The sequence below is a fragment of the Ochotona princeps genome, chromosome 11 (assembly GCF_030435755.1).
Source record: "Ochotona princeps isolate mOchPri1 chromosome 11, mOchPri1.hap1, whole genome shotgun sequence".
Taxonomy (NCBI): Eukaryota; Metazoa; Chordata; class Mammalia; order Lagomorpha; family Ochotonidae; genus Ochotona; species Ochotona princeps.
The window spans coordinates 64,684,675-64,707,042 of record NC_080842.1 but is presented as its reverse complement, the minus strand read 5'-3'; the positions used below and the strand labels follow the sequence as shown (position 1 = coordinate 64,707,042).

Here is a 22,368-nt window from a genome sequence, read left to right as displayed (position 1 = left end):
GTGAATTCTCATAAATTACAGAGTAGGTACAGTTAACATTCCATTTGACTGATGAGGAAAATGAGGCACGAGAGAGGGCTAACGGCATGGAAGTGATGTCCCACGAACAAGTGGCAAAATGAAGGTGACCGCCAGAGCTGGCAATGTGTAGCTGGTGCAGTGTCACCCTTGCCTCCAGTGCACACGTGCTGCAGGTGGAATCTGGAGTACTGAAGATGCGAGAGCAGAAAAGGGTCCTGTCCGTGGATGACCGCTGACCTGAGGCGACAGCCAGTCAACAGAATCCCACGTGAGCAGATTTGGAACACAGACGCTCTCATTTACTGTTTTTGTTTAATGATTTATTTACAAGAGTGTCAGAGACAGAGGTCTTTGACTGACTCACTTGCAGATAGTAGCAACAGCTATGTCTGGGCCAAGCCAAAGCCACGAGCTTTGGCTGCATTTCTCCCCGTAAGTTGCCGGGGCCCACGCACTCGGACCGTTTCCTACTGCCTTCCCAGGAGGAGTAACAGACAGTTGGATTGGAAGCAGAAAAGTCAAGAGTGAATGGGTACTCTGACATGGGGTGCTGGCATCGCAAGCAAGTTTAACCCCTATTTAACATCAGATGAATCAAATTATGAACAGGATCAACCCTGGGGTTGGTTTGTTTTAATGACTTAAGGCATTTGACAGGAAAGACTATTGTAGTTATTTGTAACATTTAAAAGATTCGACACCAAAGAGGATACTGCATACCTAAACTGGTTTATGGAGAGAGTATGGCAATGGACTTACGTATTCATGACATTAGAATTAAGAAAAACCAAGCGTAGTAGGTACAAGTTCCTCTGGGTAACCACATGCAGGAGCTACTTCTGTAGGGAAGGTGGACTCAGAGCACCAGAGTAAAACACCTAAGTGAGTCTGAAGGCCCAGGATGATAGTCACACAAAGCTTTCTGTCAGAGGTTTTTTGAGGAGAATAGAATTCTGGTATTGACTAGAACATAGAATACAAAAAGGATAGCATAAGTCCTGGTTTCATGTTCTTTAATCTGGTTGAGATGGAACCAAGTGTTTGCTGTATATGCATCTACCCAGTTGGTAGTTTACAAACCTCTGTGGTCGTCAGAACTACACTTCGTACCCCGTCTGTACCAGCTACGACTAGGTATGAGTAAGGAGAGCAATAAATCCAAAACAAAAGCAGCAGGGCAAGCGCAGTACACTCTTAAGTGAGTATGTTTGAACGATTTTTCACTTAGGTCCCACATGTGCTGTACCAGTGTAAGCTGAGGCTACGACAAGGGATTGGGGGATGTAGATGAGCTAGGTGCATTGCCACCCTGACAGGAAGAGAAGGGAGACAGTTTATGAACTTGAAAGTAGGACAGGTGTAGAAAGACATTGTGACCCTAGAAGGTCAGCAAGCACAGGATTACAATTGATTGGATAACATTTGTATGAGAACAATTCGATGGATGCTGATTGTGTGACTGATTGGATATCCTTTGTATGAGAACAACTGAGTGGACAGCATTTGAATGAGAACACTTGGTGGAATATACAAAACAAAAAGTTACGGGCCGGCGGCGTGGCCTAGCAGCTAAAGTCCTTTCCTTGAACACACCGGGATCCCATATGGGCGCCGGTTCTAATCCCGGCAGCTCCACTTCCCATCCAGCTCCCTGCTTGTGGCCTGGGAAAGCAGTCGAGGACAGCCCAAAGCTTTGGGACCCTGCACCAGCGTGGGAGACCCGGAAGAGGTTCCTGGTCCCGGCTTCGGATTGGCGCGTACCGGCCCGTTGCGGCTCACTTGGGGAGGGAAACATCGGATGGAAGATCTTCCTCTCTGTCTCTCCTCCTCTCTGTATATCCGGCTTTCCAATAATAATAAAATCTTAAAAAAAAAAAAGTTACAAACAAGAGTATAGAAACAAGCTTAAGTGGCTGGGATGGAAGGTCTAACGTAGGCTGGGGGAAATGACGGTTCAGAGCCGAGCCTGAGGCTGCAAGGTCGCTCCTGCGCTTCTCGGGGAACCGCTGCCCAGGCTCTCTGCTCTGGCCCCAGGGGCCTCTTCCAGATTTCTTAAATGTTCCCAGCACGATCCTGCTTCATTCCCACACCCAAATTAAGGAATCTGACCTGTCCTGTTCCTGCGAGAACGAACATTTGGTATGTAGCAATCACTCAGTGAGGAATTTACTAACAGGTAAGCTGAGCGAGGAGACAAAAGCTGACTCCACGAAGGTCTCCGCGCTAAGAAGGCTCTGGAAGAATTTTAGATCTGTTACTCGGCATCCAATCCGCGCCTCCCAGGGTCCATTTTATCACATGACAACGCGCCGCTGTCATGTGACCCGCGATCCGGCTCTTGCGCAGACGCAGTGGGTTTTCCGCGCGCCATTCCAAACATGGCTGCCCCGCTTGGTGGTATGTTCTCCGGGCAGCCGCCGGGTCCCCCGCCACCGGGATCTGGGCTCCCGGGCCAGGCTTCGCTTCTTCAGGCAGCACCAGGCGCTCCGAGGAGTTCTAACAGTACCTTGGTGGACGAGTTGGAATCATCATTCGAGGTAAAATGAGACTTGGGTGTCTCTCCCCAGGCCGCCACTCTTCCCTGCGTTCGCACGAGCTCAGCTTCGCTGCCGGTGCCCCCCAACAGTTGGGGAGACCAGGGCTTAGAGAACGGAAGTGTGTGGCTGCGTGCTGCACGTTGGGTGGAGGCGTGTGCATCCGAGGTTTCTGTAGCCCTGCGCTCACCGTGGCGACCGGGGAGCCTTTTTGTGTCCCCGCGGGTGGACTGGGGCGCATCCCCCGACCAGCATAGGTTCACCCCGAAAGTCGCAGGTCTTCCCTGTTCCTGTTGGCCTCCTTGTTTTCGGTGTGGCCTTGGACGGCTCGGCGGCATGGAGCTGTTCGCGCTCTTTGATGGAAGGAGTTGAGGTCGGCATTCTTGATGTGGAAGGGAACCCTGGTGGCCCTCTGGGCCCGTCCACTCCCCTTGCGCATGGGGACACTGAGGTTTCGAGGGGCAAAAGCCAGATAACAGGGTTTATGGAAACGAAGATGAATAGTTCCTCCTGACTTTCCAGGCGAAGGTTCTGCCTGGCCTATGTCCCCAAAGCCCTTTTTTTTCGACCGCGCTTTTCCTTCCACGTGGGACTGACCGAGTGTCTGTTGAGATCTGGTGATCACACGCGCACACGTGTAAGAGGGGAGAGTGGACGCAAGTTCCTGAAGTCAGGTTTCGCCTCACCCTGTTTTGGTGGCCCAGCCAGCTCTGAGGGAGTGGTTGGTGGCTGCTTGGCTTTCTGCCTGGGATGTTTTCCATTAACCAGAGGTTTTATGGAAATTTATTCTTCCCTTTTGAAGTAACACGTATAGTATTCTGCTTTTCTGCTTTGTTGAGCTGTGACAGGGGTTCTTGTGGTCTCCTGTGTAAACTGGCTGGGGGAGCTGCAGGTGAGAGAATTTGTGGCTTGCCAAAGGGCCCTGGCTTCCAGGCGATGATCTAAGTGTGAGCCCAGGCCTCCTGGGTCAAGCCACGTATAATTTGCTTCCTGCTGTCGGAGGTCTGCTCTTCTGAGGTTTGAGGGCTTTCCAGTTCCGCCTCCACAGCCATCACCTCATTTTCTCTGTGTGTGTGCACGCTGCAAGCTGCCCGGGGTTGGACTGCTTGACCGATCACTGTCTCCGTCCATGCCTGTAGAAAGAGTCCTTCCTTGAGACCTGGTTGTCCGTGTGATGCCAACCTTGTCCTCTTGGAATGTCCCTGTACAGGTGTTTATTAGACGTCTGTGTTCATTAATGTTACAGGCGTGAGGACTATAGGTGTCAGCACAGGCAGGATGCCCAGCTGCTGGTAAAGGCCAAAAGAACCCGTGAGGAAAGCAGCTGATGGTGTGCACAGCACTAAAGCTGGGCTGGAGGGTGGCACGCGAGCAGGGGAAGGGGCCTTGTGGAAAGTGGGCGCAGGGACCGCCTCTAAGGAGGGGATGGTCATCCTGAGGCCTGTAAGTGTGCCCAGGTGGGGCTGATGTTCAGCGAGCTCATGGAGCAGGGTGGGTGGTATGAGAGACCGGACGTGGTGCTGGCAGATGTCACTGGCCTGTTTGCCGGGTTTTCCCTCTTTGGCCCAGGTAGCAAATGTTTTGCTAGAAAAGACTGTCAACACGTGACTTCTCCAAGGGAAGGTATTTCTTACTCTGAGGTAAGGGTTTTCATGTATAAATGACATCTCCTTAATCCGTTATGCTTGGATCACACAGGCTTGCTTTGCCTCTCTGGTGAGCCAGGACTATGTCAATGGCACTGATCAGGAAGAAATTCGCACTGGTAAGAGTTCTCTTTGTCAATTGTCTTGCCTTTAGCAGGATTTCTCAGGGCAGAACTTGTACTTGGTGTGTCTCCGTTCTGCTTGATTCCTGAGAGAACATTTCCAGGAAACAAAATCTGTGCAAGTCATCTCTGTAAACTGCCGGCTCCTTGTTTAGTTTATTAACGTTTTTAACACTAACTAGATTTTCTTGCTGGTACTAGATGAAGAAGGCTAGTAGTGTGTGTGGTGCTTCAGCAGCGTGCACATGTACACACATGCACACACAAGCTTGTATCTGTTTACATAAGTGTCAGGAACAGTACGAGTCTGCTGCGCATCCTCCTTTGCCCCTGAGTTCTGTCTTCTGAGATATTTAGATGTTTCAATTTAAATAGATGAGTCTGGGTTTGTCTTTCTTCAGAAAATCTGTGGTTTTTATATATGAAAGTCTCATTTTCAGCTGATAAACACTCCAGTTATCTGGTGTTTAGTAGTGGTTGCCCGCGAGGGAGTGGGAGTCGGTAGTGCCTTGGCTATGCTAAAACCACAAGATCACATGCATTGAGGAGGTGTCTCTGTTAGTATTTAGAACTTTTATGAGACATGCTATGTGTGTTTAGTGTTTTTCTTAACATTTTGGTCCTTTTTTTTTTTAAGGTGTTGATCAGTGTATCCAAAAGTTTCTAGATATTGCAAGACAGACAGAATGCTTCTTCCTGCAAAAAAGATTGCAGTTGTCTGTGCAGAAGCCGGAGCAAGTTATCAAAGAGGTATAAATGCACTGTTGTCCTTCACTTCAGAAAGAGCAAGCCTAGGATTCCACTTACGCTGAAGTGAGCCATGCTGTGTTCGAGCGGGACTTTTAAGATGAGTGTAGCATGGTGGCTGTCAGTATCTGTGCCCGCCTGGATTGTCGTGCAGCCAGGCAGAGGGCAGTAGGAGGCAGAGATGCTTATTTGTGGCTTATTTATTTATGGAGGATTTTTCTTAAAGAGAAAGTCCTACTAAAAGGTATTAATGTAGGTGGCTAACTCATTTTGGACTGAAACCTGTGATCTGGGTCCCCAGTTGCTTTGCCCACAGGAAAGGATTCAGTTGATTTTGTTCAAGGAATGGAAAAGTAGATTTCTTAGACCCAGGCTCCTTGAAACTCAGGCTAACAGTCATCTCAGAACTGGGGCTCTCGGGAGTGGACAGGGCTGCCACCAAGAATCAGAAGCTCCAGTGGCGCTGAGTGGCTCAGCGCGGGGCCTGCCTCTGAGCAGGGAGGAGTGGAGGCCTGTCCAACCCAAAGGCCACTGGGCCCTCAGAAACACTGTACTCAGACCACGGGTTTTGCACTGCTCTTGAAATGGCTGCTCCCACAAGCTGATCAGTTGATCAAAGGGGTGCATTTTATTCATGATATCTGGTGTTGAGAGGTGATTGGAAAGAAGATGATCTTTCTGCAGTGTGTCATTTTCTGAGGCGAGCCCTTGAATGGCGGTGCAGACATGCTGGGGGCCAGGTCACAGCCTGGCATTAAGGGTGATGTGGATCCCTAGGAACAGTTGGCTGCTTCTCAGTGCTTGAGATTCTCAGCAGTAGTAGCCTGTGAATAGAGGCTCTGGCTGGTGCGGCCGGATTGGGAAGGTACCTGTGGACTTGTTGGCTGACCACTGGTGCCTTTTCTGTTCTGTGACTTGTGTTACTGCTTATTGACAGAAGAGTCCTTCAAAAAACTGTCAGAGTTAGGCAGGTGTCCTCCATGAGTGACTTCAAGCTGGAGCCGAGCAGAGTGATGGGCTTAGTATTGCTTAACAGATTCTCTTGGTTTTGCATTTCTTTCTTCTGCTGGGAGCTACATTCATCTCTGCCGAGTTTTCTCTGATTCATTCTGTTGTCTCTGTCTCTAGGATGTCTCAGAGCTGAGGAATGAGCTGCAGCGGAAGGACGCGCTGGTGCAGAAGCACCTGACCAAGCTGAGGCACTGGCAGCAGGTGCTGGAGGACATCAACGTACAGCACAAAAAGCCAGCTGAGATGCCGCAGGGCTCGTTGGCCTACCTGGAGCAGGCGTCTGCCAACATCCCTGCTCCTCTGAAGCCCACCTGAGGCCATCTGGGCACGGGTCTGCCTCACAACCTCCGCTGGAGCCTTGGAAGAACTCTGCTACTTGATGGGATGATTTGGGGAAATTCTTTGCTACACAATAGGGTTATTTTAGTTTTATCCTGCCAGGCAAAACTCACCCCATTTTTATAAATTGTTAATTTCTTTCATACTTTATAAAATGGGTGTAGCTTTTCTTAACAGAATAGTTTTTGTGTGTTGTGCAAAGTTGAGACTGAAAATATTGACAGACTTTGTTTTTGTTTTGTCTGTATGACTTCGATTGTTTTTCCAGTCAGTTTATGTGATCTGTGAATGAAAATAGCCTGGGAACCTGGGGAAAGAATTTTGACTTAGGGTTTTAGGGTAATTACCCTTCAGGCAATCTAAAAGTAATAACTAAATTATGTTTAGACTTTGAACTACCTCAAGAGGAGGAATCTAATGTAACCACATCTGCAGTGCCTCCAAGGCATTCCAGAAGTGGGTATTTTGTAAATAGGGCAGAAGATACAAAATATTCTGGGTTAGGATTGCAGTGTTGCAGAGGTCCCTAGTTGACACTGCTTTTGTTTGGGTGTGTTTTGTGTGGTGCTTGCTTTCACTGGGGGAGGAGGTGGAAGGAGCAAGCGCTGCAGAAGTGAATCCATGGAAGGAGAAGGGCTGATCCTGTTGGGCAAGGGGAGCAGCTGGGCAGGGGGAGCAGCAGGAGTTTAGGCTTACTCTGGTGGCCTCCAGGCCGGAATATTGTTTGTATTTCATTCATTTGGAGCCCGAGATGGTGGGTTTGATTGTGCAGGGCTATGGCTTTGGACCCAGGGCTGGGCCTCGGGCTGCCCCAGGAGCTGTGGAGCCTGAGTGCTGGCGGGGCGTGTGCTCCCTTGGGCAAAGAGGTTCTCCCTCCCCTGTGGCACCCATGGTTTTGTGGATTGCGTCCCTGCTCCCTGAGCCTGCATCTCAATGCCTTCCACACCTTGTGTGGCTCCAAATCTTAGCTGTTCTGTTCTCCTTGGCCATGAATGCTTATTGATGTTCTCTGCCTACTGGTGCCCTTCCCCCTGCAGCCCAGGCACAGGCTTCTCCCCTCTCCCCTGCCCGTCTGGCTCACCCTAGAGGTTAGGAATTCGGGCTCTGTGAGTCACTGTACGAGAGTTCCTTGATTAAGGCGAGACCCTGTATTATTTATTGTTGCTCATGTTTGCTTGTGTGTGTGCTGTTTGTCACCTGGCCCTGACACCCAGCTGGAAGCTACCAGATCACTCAGTTAAAGCCTTAACAAGTCGTTTTTGCTGCTTCTGAATGGGGAGGGGCATTACCTTGGTTGTTGCAAGCTAATTAGCAAAACTGATTAGAAGCGTTAAGCAGTTAAAAATTTGAAGTTTTGTTTCTTTAGTAAGAAAGGTGCCCTTGGTGAAAAGATTGAGGACGGTGCTACTTGGTGCTTAGTGAAAATGTTTTTAGTTACCATATGTACCAGTTACTGCCATTTCTTTATTTTATTGAAATATTTGTACCCGTTATTGCCATTTCTTTGATGCATTGAAAATAAGTAAATATCAGTTAAGTAAATATCAATTTTTCAGTGTTGTTGGTTTGTCAAATATATTTTTCTAACAGCATCCTGCTTGTTAGACAAAGGAACCATCTCAAGCTCTTAGGACATGGCTTGGAATCCTTGCATCCTATGTTGAATTGTCTCGAGTTCAGGTCCTGGCTCTGCTTCTTAGTCCGGCTTTCTCTTAATTTCTGCTTCCTGCTTTGGGAGGCAGTGGGTGATGCCCTGTGTAGATAGGTCCCTGCTACCCATGTGGGGCACCCGGCTTGAGCCTCTGCTTCTGGCCCAGCTGTTTCTGATGCAGGCATTTGGGGAATGAACACGGGGATGAGCTACCCCCCCCTTCCGGCTCCCTTTCAGTAAATAAATAAATAAAAGAAATGGTTTTACTGGCATCCTCTGGAATCTGTCTTACCTTCCCGGTACATTGGATAAACCTATTCACGGCAGCTTTTCCTTTCCTGTTCTTTTGTGAAGTACTTACCCCATATAAATCCTACCTGTGTGCTGGGTTTCCTGCCACTTGCCTTCCCTAGCGCCTCTCTCCTTCAGGAGATGCCTCCCCTTGTCAGTCCACTAGACTGTTCCTCGTAGCTCACACCGATCCTTGTCCTTTCATCTCTCATTTCCTTCGATCCTGGGCTGCTGATTTCCCAGCCCCCTGTTCAGTCTCCAGCTCCTCTGCTTCTGCTGCACTCCTGGGGCCAGGGGCGTGCTCGGGCCAGGCCACTCCCTCGCTGTCTGCGTGGACTCGGCATGCGCCGTTGCACTGGAGCTGTCATGCCATCTGAGCTCTCTTGCCATCTGACCCTCGTCAGTTTTCCTTGGTCTGCCTTTCCCAGCCGTCATACCTGTATCAGTCCAAAGTCCCTTCCTGTCCTCTGTTGTGTGGCAGGAATTTGCCCTGGTGTTAAGGGGCCCCCTTGGATATCTGCAACCCACATTGGGGTGTCAGGGCTTAAGTTCCAGCTCAACTTCTGATTCTGTCTTCCAGATCATGCGCACCCCCGGAGGTATCAGTGATTGCTAAAGTGGTTTGGTCTCTGCCATCCGCATGGGAAACCCAGATTGAGTTCCTGGGTTCTGGCTTTGGCCCGGCCTACCTTTAGTTGTTGTAAGCATTTGGAAGTAAACTAGTGGGTGGGTGGGAAATAAATACCTCTGTCTTCTCTCTGCCTTTCCAGTAACAAAATAAAAATACAATAAAAAAATGACATGCATGCATGTAAAGTTTTGTGTGTAAATTACTCAGTCTCAGGTATTTTGTTGAAGCATTCCAAATGTAGTAGGATATCCTGGTTTTCATATTTTTAAAGCAAAAAAAGATGCATTTGGTTATTTCAAAGGCAGAGTTACAAAAGGGAGGGAGTAAGGGAGAGAGAAGAAAAAAAAAATACACATTGATCCACTGGCTTACTTCCCAAGTGACTGCAATGGCTAGAGCTGGGCGAGGCCAAAGCCAGGAGCCTGGAACTCCATCTGGGCCTTTCATTTGGGTGCAGGGACCCAAGTATTTGTGCCATCTTCCACTGCCTTTCCAGGCACACTATCAGGAGGCTGGATTGGAATTGAAGCAGTGGTGACTCAGACCCAAACTCATGAGATGCCAGCCTGTCAGGCCACAGCTTAACCTGTACCACATGCTGGCCCCTTGTTTCTTGTTCAATTAGATAGTAAATTTACCTTTTAGTTTGTGAGCTTGAAATTGAATTGTGTGTTTCAAAATTACCTAAGCATGTAATTAGCTAGTTTTCATTTAAGATTGATCTAGTTGAGATTAATACGAACAAGTTCTGTCTTCATCTGGTTGGCCTTTCTGTATGGGAAGGTAATAGCAGTCTGAGCCATCTTTCTTGTCCAGTTGTTTAGTTTTATTCAAAGAGCATAAAATGAACATCTGCTTATGGGCCACCTGTTGGGCCAGCACCAAAGGTCTGAGAAAACATTTTGCCCACCACAAGTTGTTGGTTATCAAGTCAGGGAGTGGACCAAGAGCAAGGTCAGCACCGTGAACAGCCATTCCTCGTTTCCTCTTCTGAGGCCGTGTGCAGTGGGAAAGCACTGCACCCCCATGCAAAGGACCCAGTCCCAGTGAATGGAGATTCATGGATCTTCCACTTCAAGTAACAGTCTAGAAACCTCCACAAACAACCAAGTTGATGCCACAGTCACAGAAATTCAGATGCCTGTTGGGGCAGGGTCCGATCATTCCAAGAAGGTTGGTATCTTTACCATATTGTCTTGCTTAATTCATCCTTGCAAAGCTTCTTTTGAGGTAGGTGTTATGTCCTCTAATCAGCTGCTTTCCTAGACCTAGGAAGTCGGAGTGCTCACTCCAAGCAGGCCATAGGACATTCCTAGTTCGTGTGTTGTGGTTGCTCTTTTCTAAATCACTTTTGTATTTATATTGAGCTTTGTTTTATTTTCATCCTTTTGAGGTCAGATGTGCATTTTGGGATTAGAGAATTTTAAATAGAAATAACTTCCAAGAGTGATGACTGGCTGGCATTTTAAGGAAAAAATGAAACCACTTGTAAAGCAGACCATGGAAATCACAAAGTCTCATATGCATCAAATTGAAATACAACGTCAGGGTCACCAGAAACACAATGTAGGTCACAGTGGCATTCATGACATTTTCCTATTTCTGCTTTTTCACTAACACTGATTGGTTTGATCTAACATCAAGGTTTTTTTTTTTTTTTAATGAATTGAGGTCACTATGAAATGATATAAAACATTAATGTCAAAATTTGAGCTATCATAAAGAAATCATATTACAGGAATGTCATCTGTTTTTTTCATTCCTCCAATCAGACATTTTAAGAGAAATTTCCCGAAGTCCTGTTTGTCATGTGTCCTAAAGACCAGTTTAGAAGGAGAAGTATTTAGTGAACCACTCCTGGTGGGCAGAGCCTGGTTTCTGTGCCTCTTTGGGTTCGGCTGTTTCACCATCTTGTGTCCTAAAAAAAAGAAGAGGTATGGTTTTGAAATGTTCAATGGCAACTTAATACCCTCTCGTATTTTTAGGGAATGATAGCTGCTTTATCCGTGTGAGACTCCTCGCTGACGTCTAGGGCTGGATATAGGGAGCAACAGACCCCAGTAACTGGGAACAAGTGACAGAATGGCAGCGGGGAGGGACTGTCTGACATTCGAAGACAGCACGGTTTCATTTAAGATTGAGTGGTTACTATAGTAATGAGGCACATTTTGCAACTTTTATTACATATTTTAGGCACTAACTAGACAACCCCATTTTAAAAAGTAGAAGAAAGAAAGGTTTTATCTACACAGCTTTATAACAGCTTCTGTAAGACGTTTACCTGGTACAAGTTCTAATGTCTCAGTGAGGCTATGAAATTAGCCCCTGACAGGGGAAACTGGGCAACAGGGCATAGGTCGAGCATCTGTTACCTGAAATGCCAGAGACCAGAAGTTTTTCAGGTTTCACTGTGTAGAGATTTTGGAATATTCATATACATTTTATTCACTGAGCATCTCTAATCCAGAAATTCAAAGTGCACCAAAAATCTGAAGCTTTGTTTTCAGTGATGTTTTACATTGTTCTAACTACACTTTAACAGCCTTTGCAAAGCTTCATACAGCACCGTGAGTAAATGGCCTTACACAGAGGCACATCAAAATGAAAGGACTCCATTGCCAGAGTCTGGAACTGGCCTTGGTAGTTCGCTCAGGTTTGTGCTTGCCTTTCTATGTCACAGTTTCCACCCCTGTGAAGGGACTAGACATATTCACTACAAGAGGGTGCTTCCAGCCCAGAATTCAGGAGCGCCTGAGGGAGGGGAGCCAGGAGGAGGGCGGGCAGGGGCCCTGGTACAGGAACATTTCAGAAGAGGCCTTTTCAAATACAAACCTCAAGGCACAGAACTTAAAATATTGTGTCTGATAGGGTACTGATTGGGAGGGTAAATTAATGAGCAAAGGAAAAATAACAAGTTTCAGGAAGAGCTGCTGCAAGGAAAAATCAAAGTTGTATAGGAGGCCATTGTGCATGTTCAATCCAACGTGCAGATCACAAAGCCTCAACAATACTAGGACCATGCAACAGGTTCACCTGAATCACACTCCTGAATTACAGGGAACATTTCCGTGCCTGGACCTCATGTTAAGCAAGTCCTGTGCATTGATAACTAGTCTGATGAGGCAGGTGCATGTTACCAGCATTTTAGAAGTGAGGAGGATACCCTGGAGAGTCCAAGTGGGCTGTCCAAAAAGGACAGGAATTCATATCCAGATACCCCTGGCAGATGGAGGATATGCCTTCTGTCTAGCCCACACATTCACAGTCAGGTGAGCCAGTGTCCCTTTTCTATCCATGTATGAAATGAGACCCTGTGGAATTTGCAGTTACGGTACCTTTCTCAAAGAATGACTCAATTCCCCTTTTAGCTCTGTTGTCATATCTCCAAGGCAGGCTTGCTTGTTCTGCTGGTGTTTGCATCTGTCCAAATGCCAAGTGTCTAGGCAGGTGACAGAGAGGACCCTAATTTCCCTGGGGAAAAGGGTAATGGCTCACCACCCACCTTGTGGTAGTTTTCACATCTGGAGGCTGGGTGGGCTTATAAGGCCGGCCACAGCTGGGGCTTGGGTCCAAGCTGGGTGACTTAGTTATTGGGGGGGCATTGATTCTGGAACTCAGATCTCCACTTAGAAAGTTCTTCGCGTAAGAGGCGAGGTTTGGCACGCTGACCACTCGGCTGGGCACTTCCTCCATCCTTTTCTTCTGTTTGTGTGAAAGGAAGGTCAGTTAGTGTTGCCCCCAAGACATGTTACTGTGAAACTAAGGCCCACCCAGACAGAATGACCTGGGAGAAGAAGCAACAATTTCCTTTACATATCTATGCGTTAAATTCTGGATGGCTTTCTTACCCAAAACCTCTGTGATGGACATACTTTGTAATTCAAATTTTTCTTGGACTTCAGAAGACAATGTGACATTCTTTACAGCACCTGGGCCCAGCCTGTCCTCAAATGCGTTAATAATTCTGGGGTGAAACTTACATAAGGGCAGTACAGAAAGCTCATGGAAAATGGCATTAGAAGGAAAATGTATTTTGATGCAAAAACTTTGCAATCTGATTATATAAAGGAGTCTTCAAAAAATTTTCATGATAAATATGCAATGAAAAAATGATACAGATTCTGAAATTTGGGGTTCAAAATGAACTTTTAATTCCATTTCCCACAATTTTTTATGTATGTTTATATTTTATCACATGAGGAGGCATACATAAAAATAATAAATGAAATCACATCAGTACAATGAGTTTAGATTCAGGGTCCTGTGAACAATTTTAAAAAAATACCAATTTCTTTTAACTTTTAGGATTGTGTGATAACGGATAAGAGACTTGCATGTTAATATGCTCATTGTTACAAACCCCAAAAACGTGTACAGAAATAAAGAAGTGGATGATTCCTATTCCCCTCTCTCCTCATCACCAGATGGAGCTATTAACATAGACACATTCACTGTGAAAGATCTGGAAATTACAAAAGCCCATTGGAAAACCCACATAGAATCTGTCCAGTCAGATATAAACACTGTCGACATTCTGGACTAATTCTTGTGGGTCTTTCTTTCCAGTGAATACCCCTCTGAACATAACTTCAGCCCATTGGTAAGCTGGAGTTATCTTTAAGGAAACAAAATGATCGGAACTGAGTAATTCATTAAAACCTACAGAACCAATTTACCTTCATGGAAGGGGTCAAATATCCTGGGTGAGGATTGAAAGAAAAGGACCGGTTCCGATGGGACACTGTGCTGGGAAAAGCTGCACACTGGAATCTTCTCTCTTCCTGGAAAGCAATACAACTGGGTCTACATGAGCTGAACCACACAGCACAGGGTCTGGTTTGAAGGAAGATGGCTGTGAGGGTACAATATGCAGAAAAGAAGTCCAGGGCAGGGAGAAGAAGTTGGAGGATCCAGGTGCAGCCACGGGGACTTTGAACAAGCACCTCTAGCCCTGGGAGCCTCGTGTCCCCAGCCCCTCCTGAAAAGGAAAGGGAAGTGTGTATGCATTGGGAAGTGAGACTCCAAGGATTCTTAGCATCCGATGGCAAGAACTTACGGCAGAAAGTTAATAATTATAGCAAAGGAAAATCCTTTGCTCCCTGTTTTACATTTAAATCAAAGACCTCTTACAACATGCAAACAAAATGGACAGTCCTGCTTATGTGTGTTAGTGTACACTTTCTTCCCCTCCTGGAACGTTATTTTTAAGGATGTTTATGTATTTCTGCTTACTTGTAAGTCGGTGAAGGACAGAGAGAAAGGTCTTCCAGCTGCTCATTTAACTTCCAGCCTGCACATTTGAGCTATCACCTGCTGCCTGCCAGGCCGCATTAGTGGGGAGCTGGAGCAGAAGCAGAGTAGCCAGGACCTGAACCAGGGCCTCACATGAGATGCAGGAGTCTATGGCTTAATCTGGTCCCCCCATTACCCCCACTGCCCAACATACTCCTTTGTAAACAGATTTGTGTGTGTGCTTTCTGTACAAAAACCAATACTTTTCCCCTTAAGATTAACTTTTCCACACTTAGCAAACAAATGATGATTCCCTCGTACTGCCACCTAATTGCCTAGTGCCCTATCAGCATTCAGTTGAAGGGAAAGTATAAGCAGGCAGGGAAGGGGGAAGAAGGTGGGGAGGCAGTCATTTCAAAGACATGCGCATCAGGCCTCGGCGGCTGCTGGAAAATCAAATGCCAGGAATAGGTTTTCTTTCTCCCTTACCAAAGGAGAAGCAACAACAACAATTTTTAAAAGTGGTTTGAGTGCACCAAGATTCAATAATAAAACAAATCATTCTAGATATTCTCAAATTCTGTAGCTTTAAAACGTTGCGCCAGTATCAACATGCGGCATGTGTTTGCTGTTGGATTTGGGAGAAATACCTTCTATTTCCTATATTAAGTTTTAGTGCATTTTTTAAATGCTATAAAAAGACAAAGGATTCTTTGTAAGTCAAAATCTTAGGCACCTAGGACATGCCAGGGCAGACGGCGTCCCTGGGAATCCTGCAGTGCCCAGGCCAGGCGAATCGCTAGACCTCTGCCACGGGATGCTCACCATGAGCTGCTTGATGGTGTCCTCTCTCTCCTTCAAGCGCGTCTGCAGGCGGCCTATCAGCTGCAGGTCCTCAGGCCTGGATGGCCCCTTCCCCGGCTTCTCTCCGGAATCTTTCAGTCTGTTCCAAGTCAATGTGCAGTGAGTTCCACTGAGAACAGTTCCTCAACCATGAGCCAGGAGACAAGCAGACCCCGTGGGGATGCTGTTGTATGTTTAGCATGGCCAGCCCAAGCCCAGGCAACAACTATCTAGGACCCTGCCTCCCAGTCTGACTTGTCCGTTCCCTCCAAGACCACGGCTCATTTGTGCACCTATATTCTCACACAGCCAGCTTTGACAGCTGGGCGTGCTGCTGGGGCTAGAGCCCTGGGCAGGAGGATGTCCTTCCGCGCCCACCCCTCATGACTGTGACCCCTCCTGCCAGCAGGAGGGTACAGCGCTTCACCTGAGTGTTTATGTGTGCTCTTTTACATGTGCGTGAACCTGAGTGGTTAGGAGGGTTTAGTGAAGCAATGGATTCTGGCAACAGCTTTCACTACAGGTCTTGCATAATTTCTTTTGTATTGGAGATGGTGGAGAACCGTCTTCAAGAGGCTAACGCACGGAGTGTACTGAGGTTTGTTTAGTGCAACACACTCATGGGCTGGTGGCCTCATCTGTCTGACCCCGGGAAGTTGCCATCACATCCTGATAGCTTCCCCCAGGCCCCGGGCTCCCCTGCTGGAAGTGGCCCTGTTTAAAAGTCAGCCAGGCCTTGGCACTCATGCTCAAGCTTTGCAGGGGCTCCCAGGGCACTGGAGCACACCCACCTGCTGCTCCTTCACAGCCTCAGCCTCCTGCTGCTCTGAGCCACTGGAAGCATGCCCTGTGGCCTTGGCAAGTGGTGTGCCATCTCTCTAAGTGGCTCATACCTTCCTTTACCTCCTTTTATTATTTGTTTTTAGAGAGTTTTTTTTTTTGTTTTTGTTTTTTTTTTAGTTGAAAGGCAGAAAAAGCGAGATTGATTTTCCATCTTTCCATTTGCTGGTTCATTCCTCAAATAGCCCCAACAGGCAGGCCAAAGCCAGGAGTCAGGAGCCAGGAACTGAGCCACGGTCTCCCACATGGGTGTCAGGGGGCCAGCTACTTGGACCTTCATTCTCTGCTTCCCAGGCATTATCAACAAGCTGGATCAGAGAAGAGCAGCCGGGATCCAACCTGGCACTCTGATGTGTGATGTAGCAGTGTTGCAAGCGGTGGCTTAACACACTGCCTTATAACAGCAGCCCTCCCACCCCCCCGCAAAAAACAACAAAACTGACAAAAACTTACACATTCTCTCCTTGGAGAGACCCTCATTGCCCACCCTGGACACTTACTAAGCCCGTATCCTGTCTTTTCATCTATAATTTGTGATCAGTCTGAGACTGTAGTCTGTTTTGCTCTGTGCTGATTCCAGAGCCTAAAACAGTGCAGGGGCTCACAGTAAGTCGTTACCACATACTTGCTGAGTGATTAACTGCTCGTGTGCACGCCTGAGGGCCCCTCGCCTGCCTTCTCTGCCTGTGGGAATGCCGGTTTCCTCCTTGAAGGGCTGCTGTGAAGACCGGGAGATGACAGACACCTGCACAGCAGGGCAGATGCTCACGCTAAAGCAGCCCAGGTCACAAGTTCTTCCCAGGATGGGGTTAAGCCACCCCATGAGCACGCTCACTCTCAGGGGCATCGCAGCCTCATGAAATGAGGGGTGATCCACCATCCTGGTTTGTGTGGGCTTCAGGGGCTCCCAGAACGCAGGACTCGCAGATTAAGAACGGGGGCAGCCCAGGGACACTGGGATGCAAAGTGGGACATGTGCTAGTTGCCCTGTACGTGGGCCCAAGCCTGCACTTACTCAGCTTCCAGGGCGGCCAGCCGGGCCTGCAGCCGGGCCTGGGCACCGCTGAACTCCGCCACCATGGCCTGCATCTCCTTCCGGTGCTCCTGGCGCAATGACTCCACCTCCCTGGCCCGCTGGGCTTGCTGCTGCTCCTCCAGCAGTCTGCGGCGGAGAGAAGCACAGACTTGCCCAGGAGCCAAGAAGAGCTCCCCACACTGCGGACAGCTCGGGCAGCCTCGAAGGACTGCACCCTGGCACCCAGGAGGGCACAGCCGCAGTGGAAAGGCAGCTGGACTGGCGGGGAGAGCAGCCTGTCAGGCCAGCTGTCATTGTCCCTTCGTGGCAGAGCCACCCCAGGCACACTGCTCCCCGCTCTCTGTTAAGTGCAGGTGACGGCAGGCACTCCCCGTATGTGGTTACTGCAAGGAGCAGGAGTGTTCACACCACCCCAGCAGCAGTGAGGTTGTTCAGTTTTTGGCTACCACTTTGTTTAAGCTACCAGCGGGCACTAGGGGGACCACGGATGAACCCAGGCATGTGCTGTCTTCATAGAGCGTGTGCCCATTTTTTGTGCTACTACATCCTAAAGCTTTTCCTTACCTGGAGTAGGCTGTGACCCAAAGTAGTTTGGAGTCCCTATCCTCATCCAACCTCCGTGCTCTGGGACCTTGCCCAGGGTCATGTGGCCAGCCGTTCGCTGAGCTCAAGGGGTTCTCATCCCCGACCAAGTGGGCTCCGGTGGGCCGCCTCTCAGAAGAGCCTCCGGCCCAGCCCAGCTGGGGCCTCTCTCATTCACTTTATAGACCTTAGCGGGGCAGGTGGGAAGCTCGGGTCCCTTACTCACCTGTGCTGACCGCGGAGCTGCAGCGCCTCCTGCTGGTGTTGCTCCACTTCGGCCCGCAGCCGCCGCACTGTGTCCTGGAGCTGCGCGTTCTCCTCCCGCAGCCGGCAACCGGGGCTCAGCCCCTGCTCGCCCAGGTCAGGCAGGGAACTGACCTGGCCCGGGTGGTCAGCTTCCTGAGGAGGAAGAAGGCAGCCACGAGAGGGGTGTTTTCAGGAGAAGCAAGAACCAGGGCTGTGCTGCAGTGGTGGTGGAGACCGCATGGCTCCTCCTCTGCCTGCGCGGGAGCTATACAGACTAGGCGGCCTCAATGATTTCCTACCTACCCTGGGTTGGCCAGGGCCAGGCAAGCAGCGCCCTGCTCAGGGGTTGCATGCCCTGGCCTCTGCTTGGAGCGCCCTCTCTGTTCAGCAGGGGTCCCGGTGTGTAGGGTGACACCGAACGAAGTCCACGACTACACGCCGGGTGCAACCACCTGGGCAGTCTGTCTTCCCCGTCGCTCACACCTTGCACAGTGGCTGGTATGCAGTAGGTCCCACATAGGTGCTTGCTAAGTGACATGATGCCAGAATGTTTGTGTTCAGCGTTAAATGAGGTCACATGTCACTCAAGGCTGGTGAACGCTGGGATGTCCAGGCTCACTGGAAGATGCCTGGGGGCCTGAGCACTGAGTGTCCGGCTGACTACCCATGGGAACTGACCAGCTCTGCGCCGGGAGGGCCTGCTTCCTGCCCTTGGATTTGAGTGGGGTGAACGCTCATGTGCACCCGTTGGCACTGGCAGGTGTATAGCAAGAGCAGGAGCAGGGAGGCAGCCCTCCTCTGACCCAGAGCAGGCAGGGGCTGATGGGAAGAGCCCTTCCATTTGTGTCCCAGGTGGGCCACACCTGAGTGTTATTTCACAGGGCTCTAGAGAGGGTCCCTGTAGGATGGAACACCAGTGATCCGAATGGCATGAGTGGGATGACGACTCCTGCTGCGGTCCTGAGCCATCCCCAGTCCACTCATGCTGCCTGGGCCATTCCTCACTGTTGGTGCCCCTACGTCAGCTCTCTGTTTTTCCCTGAGGCCACACCATTCCTTCTAGAAGGCTCAAGGCCTCCCCCATGTGACATGAAGATGAAGGGCTGGCACAATTCCACAGCTCCCTGGCTTCCCCTCTGGAACCCTCTGGCGAGCACTGATTCCTGGTGTGCTCTGGTCCCCAGCTGTTCTCGTCTGGAGGGTCCCCTGTCCTCTTCCATAGGCTCCCACTGACCTAGACAACACCTGCTAACCCACTGGGCTAAACACTCCGTAATTCCTCACTTTCTATTATTTCTCCCCAAACACAGAAACTGCTGTTCAGCACTCAGTACCGGCAAAATCTGACATGTGTGATCCCAACCTGTCATCAGTCCACATCCACTGATGCAGTGTGCACAAGAGGGGGCGGAGCACACAGGGTTTGTTCTCTGAAAACTCCCAGCCCAGGTCAGGAAACAAGAGCATCCCTGCAGGCCCAGCATAATAACCTAGCGGCTAAAGCCCTTGCCTTGCACACGTCAGGATCCCATACGGGTACTGGTTCTAATCTTTGCAGCCCTGCTTCCATCCTGCTCCCTGCTTATGGCCTGGGAAAGCAGTCACAGATGGCCCAAAGCCTTAGGACCCTGCATCCACGTGGGAGACCCAGAAGAAGCTCCTGGCTCCTGCTGTCAGATCAGCTCAGTCATCGGATGGAAGATCTTTCTTTCTGTCTCTCCTTCTCTCTGTAATGCTACCTTTCCAATAAAACTAAATAAATCACACACACACACACACACACACACACACAAAGAGCATCCCTACATGACAGGCAGACCCAGGTTGTGTCACCAAAGCACTCCGGGAGCTCCGTAGGTGGAGAGGGCTTGGTGCACAGGAGCAGGGTGGGGGAAGGGTGGTGGGAAGGACCTCCGCAAGGAGGGACAAGCTGCATGATGGGAAGGGACAGAGGAGGTGACCCAGGTAGAGGACAGAGGCAGGACACCTACCCAGGGGTTGTGGCTGCAGGCACAGAGTCCAGCCAGACGCAGAGGCTACTGGTTGCCAGCCTGAGCCATACTAGAGGCTGGATGTGAGGGGATGCTGCTCCCCAGCTTGGTTAGGAATTGTGGACTTGTAGGGAAGGGGCTGAGAGGAGGAGCAAGGACAGCTGCTGCTGAGCCTGGGGACATGGTTCTTCCACGTACAGGAATGGCAAGGTCTAGATGGGCAGGTGTCCCAAGAAACCACCCTACAGGTTAGAAGGAATGACCAGCCTGCATTTGAATAGGCCACTGTCTGAATTATAAATAACATGCAGCATCTAACACCTGTTGCTTGTTTCTCAAAGACAGGTGCCCGCGGGTCGCCTGAATGCCCCGGGCCGGCTGAGGGGCTGGGTCTTGACCAGCTTCTCCTGCCCTCCGGGAGCTGCTCCAAAGGGAGGGGTGCGGCCTGGGCTGGGGTACTGACCTCTGTGTTGAGGGTGTGGTCCTCCCTGTCGCCCAGACACTGGGTCACAGCCTGCCCTCCGCCCACGCTGCCCAGTATCTTCAGCTGGGCCCGCAGCGCCTCCAGGTCCTGCTGGTGCTCAGAGCCGGCCGCCCGGGGCCCTGACAGCTCCTGCCTGAGGGACTCTGCAGAAGGAGCAGTGGGAGGGGAGTCAAAGCTGGAGTCTGGAATGCAGGGAAGAAAGTCTAGGGAGAGGGCACAATGGGCAGCTGCTGCAGGCTTTGGGCCCCAGTCAGAGTAACCATAACTCCATGTACAACAGCCTTGAATAACCCAAATTCTGCAAAATCATTCCCATCCGAGTGCCAACACATCCCCATGTGCTGCAGCATCCCACCAGCTCTGTTTCATGAAGGGAGCCAGTGTCAGACTGTGAAACGTTTCCTAGGGCCGCACAGCTATGAAATCATGGAGCAGAGCTTCAAGTTTCCATTCTCGACCCTCTGGGCCACTGCTGGGTGGCAGGGTAGAGTGAGATGGCCTGAGACGACACTTGACCTAAGCACCGCGGCAGGAGGCCAAGCAATTAGCAAGTGACCAAGGAGATGAGGGTCTCGAACAGGCAGTGGTCTCCTTCCCATTGACAAACATGAATCTGTATTGTTTAAACCATATTCAACACGAGGACTCACCCATCCAATCACCCACCACCCACCCATCCTCCCATCTGCCAGTGTTAGTTCCCAAGCGCCGAATACCAGGTGCTCTAGTGAGCACGCCCCTCCTTTCCTCTCACACACTGACCTAAGCTACCGTTGTGCTGTGTCACATGTAGGAATAGAGACAACTGGGGGCAGGCATAGCTCATACCCTCCCCCTGCCAGGCTCTCTTCCAGGCCCTTTGCACGCATCTGCTCACGGATCTTCACCTCTGCCCTCATTTTGCAGGGCAGTTAAGAAACTTGCCCAAGGTCACACAGGCGCTGGGTGTCAGACACTGGCTTCAAACCCAGCAAGTTTGAACCCCCAAAACATCTCTGCCTCCATTAGAATGTTTTGGGTGTGGCTGCTGATGTGGAAGTTGAAGAGGGGCTGTTTCCTGTTGGGGTAACGAGGGAACAGGCAGAGCAGGCAGGGACAAGCAGGAGCATAGAGATCTGAGTTTCCCACTTTACAGGAATCTTCGGAGAAGCAATGAGAGGTTGAAGCAACCGTGGAAAGCCCCTCTGAGAGGCTCTCACTGGGTTCATCTCTATGCCATGCAGACGCTGTTTCTAGTCTCATCTAGGGCACTTAGGGCAACAGTTGAGGTGGGGCAATTGTAACTGTATTATGGAAAAGGAGAATGAGGTTCACGCTGACCCCGCTGGCAGCAGAGCCAGGCTCGTCATCACCCTGGCCTCCTGCCCCTGGGTACCACCCTGTCCCTCAGCCTCCCACTGGTCACTATGCACATTGACTGCCCTGCACGGGCGGTGGGCTGCATACCTAGCAGCAGGCTGTGCTGTGCCTGCATCCTCTCTTGTCTTGCCTTCTCCTCCAGGGCCTGGTGTGCTTGCTGTTGGATCTGGAGGCTGTGGCTGGATTCCTTCTTGAGGTGCTCCTCTGTGGCCTGAGGTCACACATGGGAGGAAGCAAGCGTGAAGTGAGCCCATAGGCAGAAGGCCCCTCCCCTCTGACAAGCTCCCACCAAGAGCCAGCAGAGTGTGATGTATAAGACTACAGTGAATGCTCCGGCAATGGCCTAGCCACAGCACCCATTTTGGACCATATGAACCCACCCTCAATCCACAGCTGACCAGACCAGAGTGGACATCTGTTTCAAGTGGGACCAATCCAGTGGTAGGTAGACAGGGAAGAAACAGAGTCATAATCTATGTGGCTCCAAGTTGAACACATTCAGGACCGCCAGCAGGGCAATCGGCTGTCTGTGATGAAGGGCCAGTGCTGGCTGATGAGCAAAGGAGAGCAGAAATGACGGGCAGTGGAGAAGGACAGGGGGAGCTTCTGGGTTTTTCAGTCTAGAATGGAACCTGAAAACTGGCTGTGTCCCTCTCGCAGTTCCTTTATCTGTTCATCCTTTGATTCAGCCATCCCTTTCATTTATTAAAAGCCTATTGTATGTCCAGTTGCCAAAGCAAATGTGCAAACTGTCCCTCTACA

General features: G+C 49.8%; 2 protein-coding genes across 2 annotated transcripts in view; one reads left to right on the top strand and one right to left on the bottom strand.

Annotated features, from left to right (window-relative positions):
* The first annotated feature begins 2,364 nt into the window (after positions 1–2,364).
* Positions 2,365–7,062, top strand: MED28 (mediator complex subunit 28). Its single transcript, XM_004579194.2, has 4 exons — positions 2,365–2,558; positions 4,254–4,320; positions 4,961–5,073; positions 6,199–7,062. Exons 1-4 carry the CDS (start codon positions 2,400–2,402, stop codon positions 6,394–6,396), a joined length of 537 nt encoding a protein of 178 aa, XP_004579251.2. The 5' UTR covers positions 2,365–2,399; the 3' UTR covers positions 6,397–7,062.
* Positions 7,063–9,797: 2,735 nt separating this feature from the next.
* FAM184B (family with sequence similarity 184 member B) overlaps positions 9,798–22,368 on the bottom strand; it is an 82,086-nt gene continuing 69,515 nt past the window's right edge. Inside the window, exons 10-17 of the mRNA XM_058670280.1 lie at positions 21,694–21,817; positions 20,227–20,390; positions 17,753–17,925; positions 16,924–17,070; positions 15,051–15,168; positions 13,670–13,774; positions 12,496–12,695; positions 9,798–10,911 (exon numbers count right to left, since the gene is read on the bottom strand). Coding sequence (XP_058526263.1) covers positions 10,821–10,911; positions 12,496–12,695; positions 13,670–13,774; positions 15,051–15,168; positions 16,924–17,070; positions 17,753–17,925; positions 20,227–20,390; positions 21,694–21,817 — 1,122 coding nt within the window. The 3' untranslated portion in view covers positions 9,798–10,820. The remainder of the gene's footprint in view (positions 10,912–12,495; positions 12,696–13,669; positions 13,775–15,050; positions 15,169–16,923; positions 17,071–17,752; positions 17,926–20,226; positions 20,391–21,693; positions 21,818–22,368) is intronic.